Raw genomic sequence first — 13,667 nt, 5'->3', positions numbered from 1 at the left:
GCCTCATTCCCGAAACCAGCTCACCGTCAGTTCACCTAACGCTTTATCTTGTTTGCTTTGAATCAGTCAAAGCAGACTTCTTCTGCCATCCAGCCTTTCAGAATTCTTGGTCTGTTCCTTTTTCTGGGCTTGGAGGCAGCCCCCGGTTTCAGGCCACGACTCTCTGCTTTCTTAACTCTGTAAGCCTGATGGGGTTGTTTGCCTAAATTCCATCTAAGAGTCTTGTAATCTCCCCAGCCTGGACCTTGTCCCCTCTGCCCAGGGAACTTGTACTCAGATACACTCAACCCTCAAGCCTCTCCTGGCGGACTTCCCATGGGTCTCCTAAGCCCTTCAGCTTGGTCAGGTCACATCTCTCCCTGCTTCCTGGCTGTCTCAGCACTTGCTGTGTATCCCTGTCCCCACACTCATTCCTGCCATTTAATGCAAACCTACCATAAAGAGAGCTTCCCTAACATGAAGCTTACCTATGTTTTCCATGAGGTTTTAAGAGCTAGTCTGGGGGCACCAGGCTGGCTCAGTCGATAGAACATATGACTCTTGATCTCGGGGTCGTTCATGAGTTTGAGCCCCATGTTGGGTGTAGAGATTACTTAAATAAACAAACTAAAAAAAAAAGAGCTAATCTGGTCTGGGAATAGGAATAAGAACTGGGGAAAGAACTTGTTTTCTCATAGAACCAGATTATGCAGTATTTAAGCTAGGAAGAGTTGGACCTCATTTCCATAATTTCTGAGAAGAGTTTGTTTGATAGTCTAATATATGAGTCTTCAAGCTTGTAGCATAATACACGCAAGAAAGGAGGAAAAGGATATTTATTCACACATCACCTGTCCCATTCTCACCAAGAAAATAAATGCATTAAGAAAACAAAACTGGGGTGCCTGAGTGGCTCAGTGGGTTAAAACCTCCGCCTTCGGTTCAGGTCATGATCCCAGGGTCCTGGGATCGAGCCCCGCATCAGGTTCTCTGCTCAGCAGGGAGCCTGCTTCCTCCTCTCTCTCTGTCTGCCTCTCTGCCTGCTTGTGATCTGTCTGTCAAATAAATAAATAAAATCTTAAAAAAAAAAAGAAAGAAAACTTGGGGCACCTGGGTGGCTCAGTCAGTTAAGCGTCTGACTCTTGGTTTTGGGTTTCAGGTCGTGATCAGTTAAGTGTCTGACTCTTGGTTTTGGGTTTCAGGTCGTGATCCTAAGGGTTGTGAGATTGAGCCCTACATGGGGCTCTGGGCTCAGCGGGAAGTCTGCTGGAGATTCTCTCTCTCCCTCCCCACTGCCACTCCCCCCGCCACCTGCTTGTACCTGTGCTCTTGGTTTTTTGCTTGTTTGTTTTTTTAAGATTTTATTTATTTGATATACAGAGATCACAAGTAGGCAGAGAGGCAGGCAGAGAGAGAGGAAGGGAAGCAGACTCCCTAACGAGCAGAGAGCCCAATGTGGGGCTCGATCCCAGGAGCCTGGGATCATGACCTGAGCCGAAGGCAGAGGCTTTAACCCACTGAGCCACTCAGGTGCCCCATACCTGTGCAGTGTGTGTGTTCTCTCCTCTCTCTCAAACAAATAAATATTTTTTTAAAATTAAAGAAAAACAACATAGAACAGAAAATAAGCCCATCTTTAATCTCCAACCACCGTGCATTTCTCACTGATGAGTTAAGGGAAAAAACTAATGCTCTAGAAGAATGATAAGCGCCATGTCAGTTTAGGCCCTCCGAGGAGGAAAAAGCCTTCTGAGTAATAGGGGGAGGGATCTCCCTCCTGGACCTCATCAGAAAATCTAAAGCCCCCGTGGGCCAGTCAGTCTTTTGCTGGGCATCCCCCATCCCCACTGCCGCCACCAGTTTCCCTGACATAAGCTCCCCGAGCAGAAATACAGTATCGGTCCTGTTCACTGAAGTAGTAAACCTTCCCACCAGTCCCCAGTCGCCTGAACGGGTATGCTGATCTGCAGTGCCTCTTGAGGTTTTGGTCCTGAGACGGGTTTGCAGGGAGCACCACATTGTGGTTTCTCACGTGGGGGCTTCAAGAAAGACCCGGGAAAACCCAGGTCACTCCTGGGACTCCCACACGGTGCTGCCGCTCCAGTCCTGCGCTGACCCGCCATCTCCTTTCAATCCCCTTGCAGCCACTGAAGACAGTCCAGGGCCCGGAGGCAGTTCTGAGGTGGAGGAGAGGACTTCCCAGGCTCACCACCCGCACACCTCAGCTACTTTCACTGGGAATGGAGAGCACACGCTGCGGTCCCTCACCAACGCCAGCACGACTTCAGGGGAAGTGGGGCACTCTGTGATAGTGCCTAGAGAAACCGAGAGCGCCACCCAGCATGGGAACGTGACCGTGACTGGTGACGCCCGCTTGGTCTCAGGTTCCCTGGCAGCCTCGCCAGCTCTGGGAGGTGAGGAGCAGGAACTCTGCCCACATCCCTTCAGCTCACCTGTCAGTGTACCTACAGTTCTAGAATGATCAAGTTTGCTTGATCAACCCAGAAAGTACCTTAGAAGCTCTGTCTGAAGGGAACTTTCTGGATTCTCCCACTTCCCCCCACTTGCCTCAGCCATGTGTGATGTTGTCTGCCAGGATGCCTGGAATAAAGGAGACCGGCCAGTCGTGGCCAAAGTCAATCTCCTGGGAAAGAAATATCTCATTATCATTATACAGAATGGAAAATTGGGAGGGTTTTCCTTTTTCCATTTAGACATAACAATTGTTCTATTGGGGTCTTAAGAGCTTTTCAGATACCAGTTTGCTTTTATCAAAAAAAGCATGTGGAAGGAATTTGGACCCATTCCCTCTTCTTCAGCCACTGGCCCCACTTCTCTTTTATTACCGTTTCCATTGCCGCCTCCCGCACTCCTCCCAGGTGGTAAAAATACTCCGCACAGACTCTGTGCATTCCTGCCTGCCCACACCGCTCCTCCAGAAAATCGCCTCTCCAAGGAAAGCATTTAGGATGTGTTTGGGAGATTTCTTGTTTGTCGAGTTGACCTAACTTTGGTTTTTCCATTTGCAGTCACCGGAATTAGCTACAATCAAGTGAGTGGCACGGATATGGAACAGGGGACTTCCAGTGACTACACGGACCACACCTATGTCTCATCCACTTTCACCAAAGGAGAACGAGCATTGCTTTCCATTACAGACAACAGTTCATCCCCGGACTTAAGGGAGAGTTCTACCTCTTCTACTAAGATCTCAAACTCCTCACTTTCAGACTCTTCTTCCTCGTCTCAAGCTCAGACTGGAGGAAGGAATGTGTCATCCTATGACAGGGAGGACGCCCAGCCTTCCACTGAGTCGCTGGCTGTGCGCACAGCCAACGTTCCCTCATATACGCCCACCATCAACATGCCCAACACTTCGGTTCTTCTGGACACTGATGCTGCATTGACTCGTGACTCTTCTTCTTCTTCTTCAGGCTCCCCTTTGCCCCTGCCCTCAGTGTCCCACTCCCACCAGTTGTTCTCATCAGTCTCACCATCAACCAGGGCCTCTGCTCATCCACTGCGGTCCATTCCCGATGCGCCCACACCCATGTCTTCCTCACCACCGCCCTTACCAGTATCCCTGACGGCCTCTACCCCTGCCTCACCGTCTGCCTCCCAAACAACCCTACCACCTTCACCTCCTACCCTGGTCCTGCCCGGAGCCAGAGACACTCCTGTGACCTCAGTTCAGACTGAGACAACAGCATTATATGTGGCAATGCTCCCCAAGAGTCAAACAGCAGATCCTAAGAACCAGAGTAACTCACAACCTGAAAAAGTCATTACAGAATCAAAGCCACCAAGCCCAGAGTCTCTGCCCACAGAAGCCACCGAAGCTGTAACAATGAGGTCTACACCAGGGATCGCTAGGCCCTCGACCTTAACAGAGTCCTCCACTCAGCGAACCCTTCCAGCCACGAGCACCAGCATACCCCAGACGTCTCCAGCTTTGACAACCACCATTCTCCAGACCTCTCTTCCTTTCAGCCCTGTGTCAACCAGAGCAGCTCCGATGGCTGACCCTACAACAGTACAGACTACGGCTGAAAAACAGCTCTTGCCAACCAGCCCTGAAATCCCAGCACCGCAGATCTCCACAGAAAGGGCTGTCACCACAGAAAGGAGCCAGGTGCATGGAGATGCTACCAGCCAATTGAGCCCCCTGACCAGTGTACCCACATCAGTGAAAGGATTGACCCCAGGGCCTGGTGTGACGGAAGAGTACAGCCCAGCTTCACATCTCCTCAGAACATCTCCTCTCCCAGTCACACACACTTCCACGGCTGAAGTATTGACTCCTAAATCTACCACGTCCGCTGCTCAGAGCAGCACGCGGTTGCCAGAAGTGTTGTCATCTCCAGCCGCAGGTAAAAGGCAGTCACACAAGCACACTGGGGGCTGCACAGGCGCGGGATTTGTGGGCACGTGTGGTAAGGGCTGCTCTCTGCAGTAGGTCAGAGTCTGGGCTGTCACCTCGTCAGATAATGTCATGGCAGTCCTCTTCTTCTCACCTCAGAGTTCCCAAACTCTTCCTAAAGCATGAGGGGAGGATGCCGTTGGCTGTGCGTGGTATCGGTAGATAGTGCCAGTGTAGCTTGTAATGCCGCAAATGGCAAGAGTCTTTTAAGGTGCCTTGAAGTCTTCCGAGGCTGCAGCAGGGAAGTGATGTGGGAACTGACTTTGGAAACACTGCAGTCAAGAAGCTTCAGGTGACCTTTCTCAGACACCGCGTGATTACCCCCTACTCCCGGGTCAGAGCCCTGAGCTTCTCTTCTCAGATCCGGGAAGGTTTCTCCGGATCCGAGGGAAGCCTAGGCTCCTTGGTCTTCCTGGGAGTGTGTTGCTAGTTGACAAATGTAGGAAAGGGACATGTTCCGTAAAAGGATGATGAACAAATGTTTTCCGGTCGTGATAGGTGACCCGAGCTCCTTTACACTGCCCTCAAGCTTATCTTTGTATTTGTGTGAAAGTGGCCAGTACGGGAGAAATAAAGCCATTCGTGTGACTCTTCATAATTTAAGGAAGAGTGGGAGGAATTAGAGTGAAAGATCTTTCAATGTCATGTTCAGAATTGTACCTTTGGCTTGTCCAGACCCGAGGAGGGAACACTGCTGCTGGTGCGGGGCTGACAGGGAGCCTGACAGCCTTAAGGAAAGAGGAAAGAAGAGAACGCTTTGTAGTGACTAGAGCAGGGAGCTCAGTCAGTGTCCTGGTTCCGGCCAGTCGGCCACGGCCAGCCAAAGGGCAGGAGGGCCATCACCACCCCTGCAGCCAGGCCCCCACGCCCGCACATCAGCGATGCCTTCTTTGTGCCAGCGATCCGAGTATCTCTGGGACACGAAAGGTGGACTCTTCTCCGGGGAGGCTGGGAGCCCTGCTTCGGGACTCCAGGAGGAGCGTCATTTCCTGCCAAATATATTCCAGGACCAGACGGAGCATAATTCACAAATCTCCTTTAGAGCCGATTATGGTCATTACAATGATAACTGTAGGGCAGAATTAACAGCATCATGGCTGGCTGTCAGGATGGTTTTTCTGACAGTGTCGATGGGACAGAGTTTGGTTTTGGAGGGGCCGTGCTCCTGTCGGTGATTTTAGGGATACATAAAGCAGCCTTCTGGAATAGGAGCACCATCTTTAGGGTTAGCTCTTGTTTTTTTTTTTTGTTTTTTTGTTTTTGTTTTTCTTTTTGTTTTTGGTGTTACAACTCTTGACTTCGGCCTCCTTTTTCTCCTTCTACCAGCGATTCTTCTGCTTGGAAATGATGCAGTTATGCTATGGGTTTTGACTCTCCTGAGCATGTGGCATAAGTCTTTAGTAGGCTGTCGTTATGTACCTGGAGCATGACAGTGCTGGTTCTCGACACAGAACCCAGGGTTCTGGTCTCCGCTCTGGGAGCTGGGAGTCCAAGGGGCCACCAAAGCCTGGGGGCCTTTAAGGCCTAGATGAGTCAGAGAGGGCTCATTGTTACATTATGGAAAAAGGGCACCGGAGTGCCCCACTTTGATGTTTTTCCAAACGATGGCACCACATGTAGAGGCCCGGTTATATTTTGAGATTTCTTTTTTTGGAAAGGAGAATCCTGGAGCAGGGAGGATGGTTAGTCAGGGACTTCTTCCCCTCGATGTGTGTTTTAAATTGGTATGGATTCAGGTAGACTTGTCTAAATGTCAAAGACAATATAACCATCAGTCCGCAACCCAGCAACCCGTAAGCATGTCAGCAGCATTTCGATTTGAACCAGTTCTTGCGTCCAGGGGTCTAGACACATGTCTAACACAAGTGTCCACTCACGAACTAGCGCCGGGGTCCCGTCTCTACCGCATCTCTTCCGTGCCTCTTGGGAACCTGTTCTATTTTAGTGGTGTGACCTTTCGTGGTAAGTCAACAGAAATAAGCAAAAATCAAATATTAGCCGGGAGAATTAAATATTTACCTAGAGCTGCTTTTACATTTCCTCTGTGATTAACTGCTTTATTCCGGGATGTGTTTTTAGTTAACAGCTGTGCCGTGAACCCTTGTCTTCACGACGGGAAGTGCATTGCAGACCCCACCGGCCGTGGGTATCGATGCGAGTGCTCACCCTCCTGGCAAGGGGATGACTGCAGTGTGGGTAAGAGGAAAAGTCACCCCCAGGGGTCTGTACCACACTACCTCATTGAGATCAGCAATGACACTATTTCCCTTCAAAGTGGAGGAGAGTAGGATTTTTTTTCTTAATTAATACCCTGCTGATTGGAGAGTCAGCATGCTTATGTGTTGTCTGCAAAGTAATGTCAGATAGTAACGTTGACAAGCCTCCATGCTCTGGCTCCATTCTGTGGGCCCCCTACACCCGTGCCACACTGGACCATCTACAGCTCCCTAAAGACCCCTCAGCTTCCCCGGCTCCAGCCTTCACTTTGTTGGTGCCTCAGCCTCCCTTCCCACCCATCTGCTTGTTAAAGTCTTTCCAGTCTTAGTTCAGATGTTATTTGCAACAGTCCTTAATTCTCCCTCCCGTCGAAATCTTCCTCTCTCTCTGTTCTTTCAAGTCCTGGTTTGTATTTATGTCAGCTGTCCACACAGCTGCCTCCACCCTGGACAGATGGGCAGCCCCTGGAGGACAAGGGTAGCATCCTTCTCATCTCTGGGCCCCAAAGCACCTAGTGCTGTTTGGCTCTTAGGAAGTGCTTACTAGACCGGATAATGATTTTGCTGTCTGCTGCGGATTCAGTATGGCCCTGTTTGCTCTCCTCTGCAGATGTGAATGAGTGTCTCTTGAACCCCTGCCCACCGCTGGCCACATGCAACAATACTCAGGGATCCTTCACCTGCAAATGCCCAGTTGGCTACCAGCTGGAAAAGGGAATATGCAATCTGGGTAAGAGAAGGAATCTACCTTGGAATGTATCCTGCACGACAATGTATTTTTTAAAATAACCTTTATTGTTTTCCTCCCTAAACAATGAGTATTTGTCCAAGGCAAAACTTAAGGAGTATAGAAAGAAGTGAAATTGCTACCTATTTTTTAATCACTTAGAGACATAGCGCCTTATTTGACATCTTTTTTAGTGTGCCCTGTATTTTTATATAGTTGAAACCATGTGGTATTTGTACAAACTTTGTATCTTAAACATTTTTCCATATTATCAAAAATATCCCAAGGGCTACATGGACATGCCATTATTGGCTCACAACACTATTTGCCTAACCATTCCACCCTGTAGTTAGGAAAAAATATATATCAAAGGGATCTTCTAAGTACATAGTAATAAAAAAATTTTTTTTGAAGGGAGAAAAAAGAGAGAATAAAACCCAGATTATCTTACTGCATTCACACATTCATTTGTAAAAGTGATCTTCACAGGCCTGTCCTTAGGCAGATACATTTTTATAAAGCTGCTGTAATTGGACCATTACAATCTGTCCTATTTCATTTCCTAATGTGATAGTCTTGAAACTGGTTGATTTTGGATATACTCTCCAGTTTACAGGTTAAAACGCAAACACAAATGAAAACTAAGATCCTGACAAGGTGCTAAGTGGCCAAGTTTATGCACCTGTTCGCTGAGAGGCTGCATTCCAGCCCACAACTCTCATCACATAATAATGTGTTCATCAGAAGAGCTTCCTTGCACATAGGGTCTAACCCTGCTTTAGAGTGCTGAGTTCAACACGTAACTTGTTGAAGAAATGAGAAGTGTGGAACGTAGAGTTATCTAAGCGTGATAGGGAAACTGGCAGGTAAAGTGACTCATCTTTGAATCATCTTCCATTGAACAGTGTGATACTTAACATGCAAAAAGTGCTCAGTAAACATCTTTTTGAGAGAACAAATGTCTGTGACCTTTATATGAATGCCTGTTGCCCACGGGCTGAGGGGAATCACCAGATATTTTAGGAAGCTTGTGTCAGATGACAAAACCCAAATGATTAGGTAATGAGTTTGATGTCCTTTATTTAAGGGAGAGCCACTATGGCCTGGGGGAGTCTGGGGTCTCACAGGCAGTGGAGCTCTCTCCCCGAGAGGACCTTGGGTAAGGATGAGTCTGTAGAGGTTAGAAGCCGGGTCACTTCTGAAACAGGGCCTGATTGGCTAGGGTTGCCTATCTAACCTTATTTAGAAGGATCAAGGACAAGGGAGTAAGTACCAGGCCCAGAAGTGACGTGGTTTGGGGGGCTTGGCTGACTGCACCCACGCTGTTCTGGTCCCGGGGAACATTTACAGAACCGCAAAGTTCATTTTGCTGACATGGCCTCCTGGGGGAAAGCAGCTTCGTCCTGGGCCTCGAAATTTATTTCAAAAACTTGGTACCCTACTAAATTAATGGTAGAATTTTGGAAATGGTTTAAAATACAAGGATCAAGTCAAAGCATTATTAAAGAAAAAACAATCTAGGCCTCTAGACATCTGTTAAAATCAAGAACTCCTCTTTCTCTATTAGCTTACTTGCTTTTGGGTAACCTATTCCATTTTGCTGCACCCTGGTAGAAATAGGCCTAGAGGCTTTGGTTTAAGAATAGAGAAGCTGGGGTGATCTTGTTTTGAACCAGTGTGAAAATCGCCCCTGCCAGGAGCCCCGCTGCCCGGCTTCCAGCTCCAGAGCCACCGGCGATGGCATAGAATCCCTCAGCCTCAATGTTCTCATCTGTAAAATCAGATTACCACCTGCTCTGCTTCCCACTCAAGGTTATTGTGAAGATCAGATAAAATAAAGTATCTGAGCCAGCTTGGAAAATGGTAGAGTTCTCCAGATGGGAGGTGTCATTTAACATTTAGTCCTCAACCTCTTGGCCCAGAATTGAAAGCAATGAAAACACCAGGTACTCCGAATACAAAGTAATCATCATGGATCTTTAAAAAAAAAAAAAAAAAATCATTGATATAAAAAAGAGAGAGAGACAAACCAAGAAACAGACTCTTGACTCTAGAGAACAAGCTGATGATTACCAGAGGGGAGAGGTTAAGAGGGATGAGGGAAACGGGATGGGGACGAAGGATCACCCTTGTCCTGATGAGCTCCAAGTAATGTACAGAATAGTTCATTCGCCGTAGTGTACATCTGAAACTCATGTGAGAGTATGTTCCTTCTACTGGAGTTGGAATTTAAAGCTTAATGAAATAAAAAATAAATAATTTAAAATATCATTTCTATCACCGATGTAAATTCACAGTTGAGCATGAAGTAGAAAATTCCCTTTAAGCCAGGTGAGGTAAAGTAGGCATGAAGATGTCCAAGTGCTGGGCAGGGGGCGGCAGCTGGAGGGTGGTGTGATGCCGTTTTCTTTTCTTTTTTTTTTTTTAAGATTTTATTTATTTATTTATTTGACAGAGAGAGATCACAAGTAGACAGAGAGGCAGGCAGAGAGAGAGAGAGGGAAGCAGGCTCCCTGCTGAGCAGAGAGCCCGATGCGGGACTTGATCCCAGGACCCTGAGATCATGACCCGAGCAGAAGGCAGCGGCTTAACCCACTGAGCCACCCAGGCACCCTTGTGATGCCGTTTTCATAGCTGCACGGAAAGCAGAGGCCACGTTCACTGTCCTGGTTCAGAAGAGGTCTGTGTACTTAACATTTCCGAGATGTGTATTTCCATCCCGGGAGTCTGGATATCAGCCTGGACCAGGGAGAAGGGTAGATGAAGGAGCGGGGTGGTGGTTCTGGAAGCCTGTGTGTCCAGGGTCCCCCAGGCACCTCGGATCAGGAGGAGGAGAGCCCTGCTTTTGTGTTAACAATCATCTTTCCCTTTTCAAGTCATTTAGCTTCATTGTTCATAAACATCAGAGGAACATGCAAATTAGAGCACGCTGAAATGCTTTCATTTGGCCAAGAATGTTTTCAAAGAGCTCCCTGCTGCTCAGCAAGAGTCCTGAGCAGCTGGCTTCACTGAACTGTAGAACAAGCAAAAAGATGTTAAATAAGGATTAAGGGCTTTAGACAGTAAGTATAAGATGTTAAATGTGTTCCCTGGCTCATTTGTGGGTCTTTTTCTTAATTCCGCAGGCAAGCTTTCTGTGAAGGAGCAGCCTTATGGGTTCCTGTGTTTTGGGTCTCTTTTTTCCCCCCTGTCCAGAGGGAAAGATAAGAATTTAGTATAAAGGAAGATAAGAGGCAGATATAAAGCAGGCTATACTAATTGTTGGTCGTCTGCCCATTTTTAAGTTCCATTCCCCCTCAGGCCCCATCAGCACAAATTGATGTTAAATACAAGTTTACTTTATGCACAAAATGGGCCTTGAAAGAAAGGCTGCTTTCTTTCGGGCCTGAACTCAACAATATCTTGAATTTGGGGCATGTGCATTGCCTGGCTTGTGACTGTGGGGCCTGGCAGCCTCCTGAGTGCCGGCACACCACAGATGTTTGGCACCTTCCTCCATAGCCCCTCAGTTGTCCTGAATCAGTGAGCTGATTTCTGAAAGTGTCTCTCATCAGCGATAAAGTGGGCATTTCCTATGAGTGAGAGGGTTGGGGGCTGATGGGGTGACGCTGACCAGAAGAGGAAACCAAAACACAACCTTGAAGCTGAGGGCTTCACAGCATGGGCCTAGAGGACAAGAGTGGTTCTCTGTGGAGAGCTTTCTCAGGCCTGACCCCACATCTCCTCCCTTCCTCCTGGGGTTGTATCATTTAAGCCAGCCGGTCTTTCTTTCTTCTTTGTCACATGCTTTACTTGGCATCGGTTATGTAGGCCGATCAGAGACCTATCAGAGAGGTCTCAGGATGGCTTCCCACAGCAGCCCACACAACGTGCAGAAGGCTCCTTGGCATTTTTGACTCAAAGGTTTACTCGGTCCGAGCCTCCTGCCCAGCTCAGTGGACACCCACCTTCCTGGAACGGAGCTAGAAGAGGGAGAGGTGTTCTCTACCCTCAAGGAGAAAGACATGCACCCAGACTGTCTTACAAGGTGCAATAAAGAGTGGCACACCAGAGACTCACAAACACATAGCCACGTGTGGTTGCATGCTCTGACAGGTTGTGTTTTCATTTCCAGTTAGAACCTTCGTGACAGAGTTCAAATTAAAGAAAACATTTCTCAATACCACCATGGAGAAGCAAGCAGACCTACATGAAGTTGAAAATGAGATCACCAAAACAGTAAGTTTTCCAAAGGCATCTTACTTCGAGTCCTTTGTTTTCTCCAACAGATTTCATTTGGAATTGGGAACCTCATGGGGATCAGCTATCTCTCCTAGGATATTCATTTCCATTATGTTTGGAAGGTAAACTTCATGGTGAAATTAAAAGCTTCTCAGAAATAGAAGGGAAGTGTTGAGAACCACTGGTGCCCAAGAGAAGCATTTCTTCCATGTGCTCTCACATGCAGCCTTTATCAGTGCCTTGGCGTTTCTTTTTCATGTGCAGACTCAGAGTCACAGATGGTTAGAAGGCATGCACCAGTAAGAACTATTGGCAATGAGGAAAGATCCAGAAAATCCTACTATCCCATCTGCAACTGACTTTCTCTCTGTTTCCAAACTTGGGGAGAAGGATGCTCTTTCTCCTCAGGGCAATGCCGAAGGTGTATCAGTTAATCCTGATTTTCCAGGGTTGAGAAATCACTGCATAGATTATCTAGGGGTCTTTGATTCCTCTTCTTTCCTTCTTTGCTTCTTTTTGTCAGGGGAAGAAAAAAAAAGAAAGAAAGAAAAATGAAAAAGAAAGGAGATGAAAATGAAGCTCAGATAGTAAATTTTATCTCTCATCTGCTACCTGAGTCTAAAATTTGGTGTTCAGAACATTGAAAATTGCCATTAAAATAAGTTTTAGACATTGATTAGTTTCTGATTTCAATTTTACTTGCTCTTTATGAGTAAGAGTATATTAGCCAAAACCTATAGGGTTTTATAGGACTGTAGATTTTATTTGTGTAAAATTTAGATTCCAGTTCCATTTCCGTATCAATGGAGCATTTACTCTACGACGGGCACTTTGCCAGAAGCCTCACTCCTGTAAGAGGTATTGTCTGCCCCTTTACAGCTAGAAGAGCAGGAAGCCCTGAAAGTTAATGACGTTGCCTGAGTTCATACAGAGCAGGTGCAACGTTAAGGAATAGTCCACTAGACCAGCCTCACTTCTGACACCATTTGCAAGTTTGGGGATCTCTCAGACCACCCTCAGATTTGATAATTCACTGTAAGGAGTCAGATCTTATGGACGCTCTTAAACTCATGGTTGTGGTTTATTACAGTGAAAAGATCCAGGTCCCAGTCAGCCATGGGAGAGTAACACAGGGCAGAATTAAGAAGGATTCCAAATTTGGCCCTTCCAGTTTTCTTTTACCCATGGAGTCATGTACCATGTTAACTCCTCTTGGCAATGATGTATACCGTATTCATGGAGTCCTGCTAGCCAGTGAAGGTCCCCTGAGCCTTGGTGTCAAGAGCCAATATATGGACATAATCAACTGCTCATATAGTTGACTTCAGTCTCCAGTCCTTCTAGAGGTCAAGCTGATACCATGTAACCCAAAGCCCCCACAGAAATCATGTTGTTAGATATTTGGAGTAGCCAAGGGCCTCTAGGTGGACAAAGGCAGGGCATTCCAAAAGCTTATTTGATGCCAAGGGCTAGACCTCTCTTTGGGCAAGGTTAAATTCTTTACCATACAGCAGGATATTATGTCTGCTAACCCCTTGTCACTTCTGCACAGTTGCCTTTGGTTGTGCTGTAGGTCAATATTTCCTTCTGGGGTCATACAGGGTCTTCGAACCTGTGCAGAGATTCAGTCCTTCCCAGTACACGGCACTCAGTGACTTCCCTGATTTGTTCATTTTCACCAGTGTTAATGTATAATTTATTAGTGATGTGACATCCCCGTGCCCAAGAATAGTGAAGAGTTAAGCAGTGACTAGAGAAGCCATTTAAGTGGCCTTCCCCAAGATGCCATTCAGTTCTGAAATGTGCCTTTTTTCTTTTTCCTTGGGAAAAAAAGTTCAAGTCGTTATACTATGAATAAATCATTGCCCTTCGGAATATAGAGCAATGTCACACAAAGCCAGAAAGGGTTTGCTAACATTCTCTGTTTGAATCCATCTAATAAGAGTCAGGTGTGCCTGACATACAGGCTTTGAAGACAGGCACGTCTGCATAGGTCAAGGTATTATGACTTTCTGCTGCACAGAAAGGATCCCCAGCCCCTACTATTGGGGGAACAGAAAGGCAGGCATGGAACTTTATGCCCTAGAGGGATTTTCTGCTTTCT

The 13,667-nt window shown here is 47.0% G+C and overlaps 1 protein-coding gene across 2 annotated transcripts in view; it reads left to right on the top strand.

Annotated features, from left to right (window-relative positions):
* HEG1 (heart development protein with EGF like domains 1) overlaps positions 1-13,667 on the top strand; it is a 90,417-nt gene that overhangs the window by 41,776 nt on the left and 34,974 nt on the right. For both annotated transcript variants that reach the window (XM_046002315.1, XM_046002316.1), the window contains exons 6-10: positions 2,124-2,393; positions 3,009-4,349; positions 6,479-6,595; positions 7,226-7,345; positions 11,457-11,560. In XM_046002315.1, coding sequence (XP_045858271.1) covers positions 2,124-2,393; positions 3,009-4,349; positions 6,479-6,595; positions 7,226-7,345; positions 11,457-11,560 — 1,952 coding nt within the window. The remainder of the gene's footprint in view (positions 1-2,123; positions 2,394-3,008; positions 4,350-6,478; positions 6,596-7,225; positions 7,346-11,456; positions 11,561-13,667) is intronic.

Source organism: Meles meles, chromosome 4, assembly GCF_922984935.1.
Source record: "Meles meles chromosome 4, mMelMel3.1 paternal haplotype, whole genome shotgun sequence".
NCBI classification, from domain to species: Eukaryota; Metazoa; Chordata; class Mammalia; order Carnivora; family Mustelidae; genus Meles; species Meles meles.
Note: the sequence above shows the minus strand (reverse complement) of the source record. Positions and strands in the feature narration are given on the sequence as shown.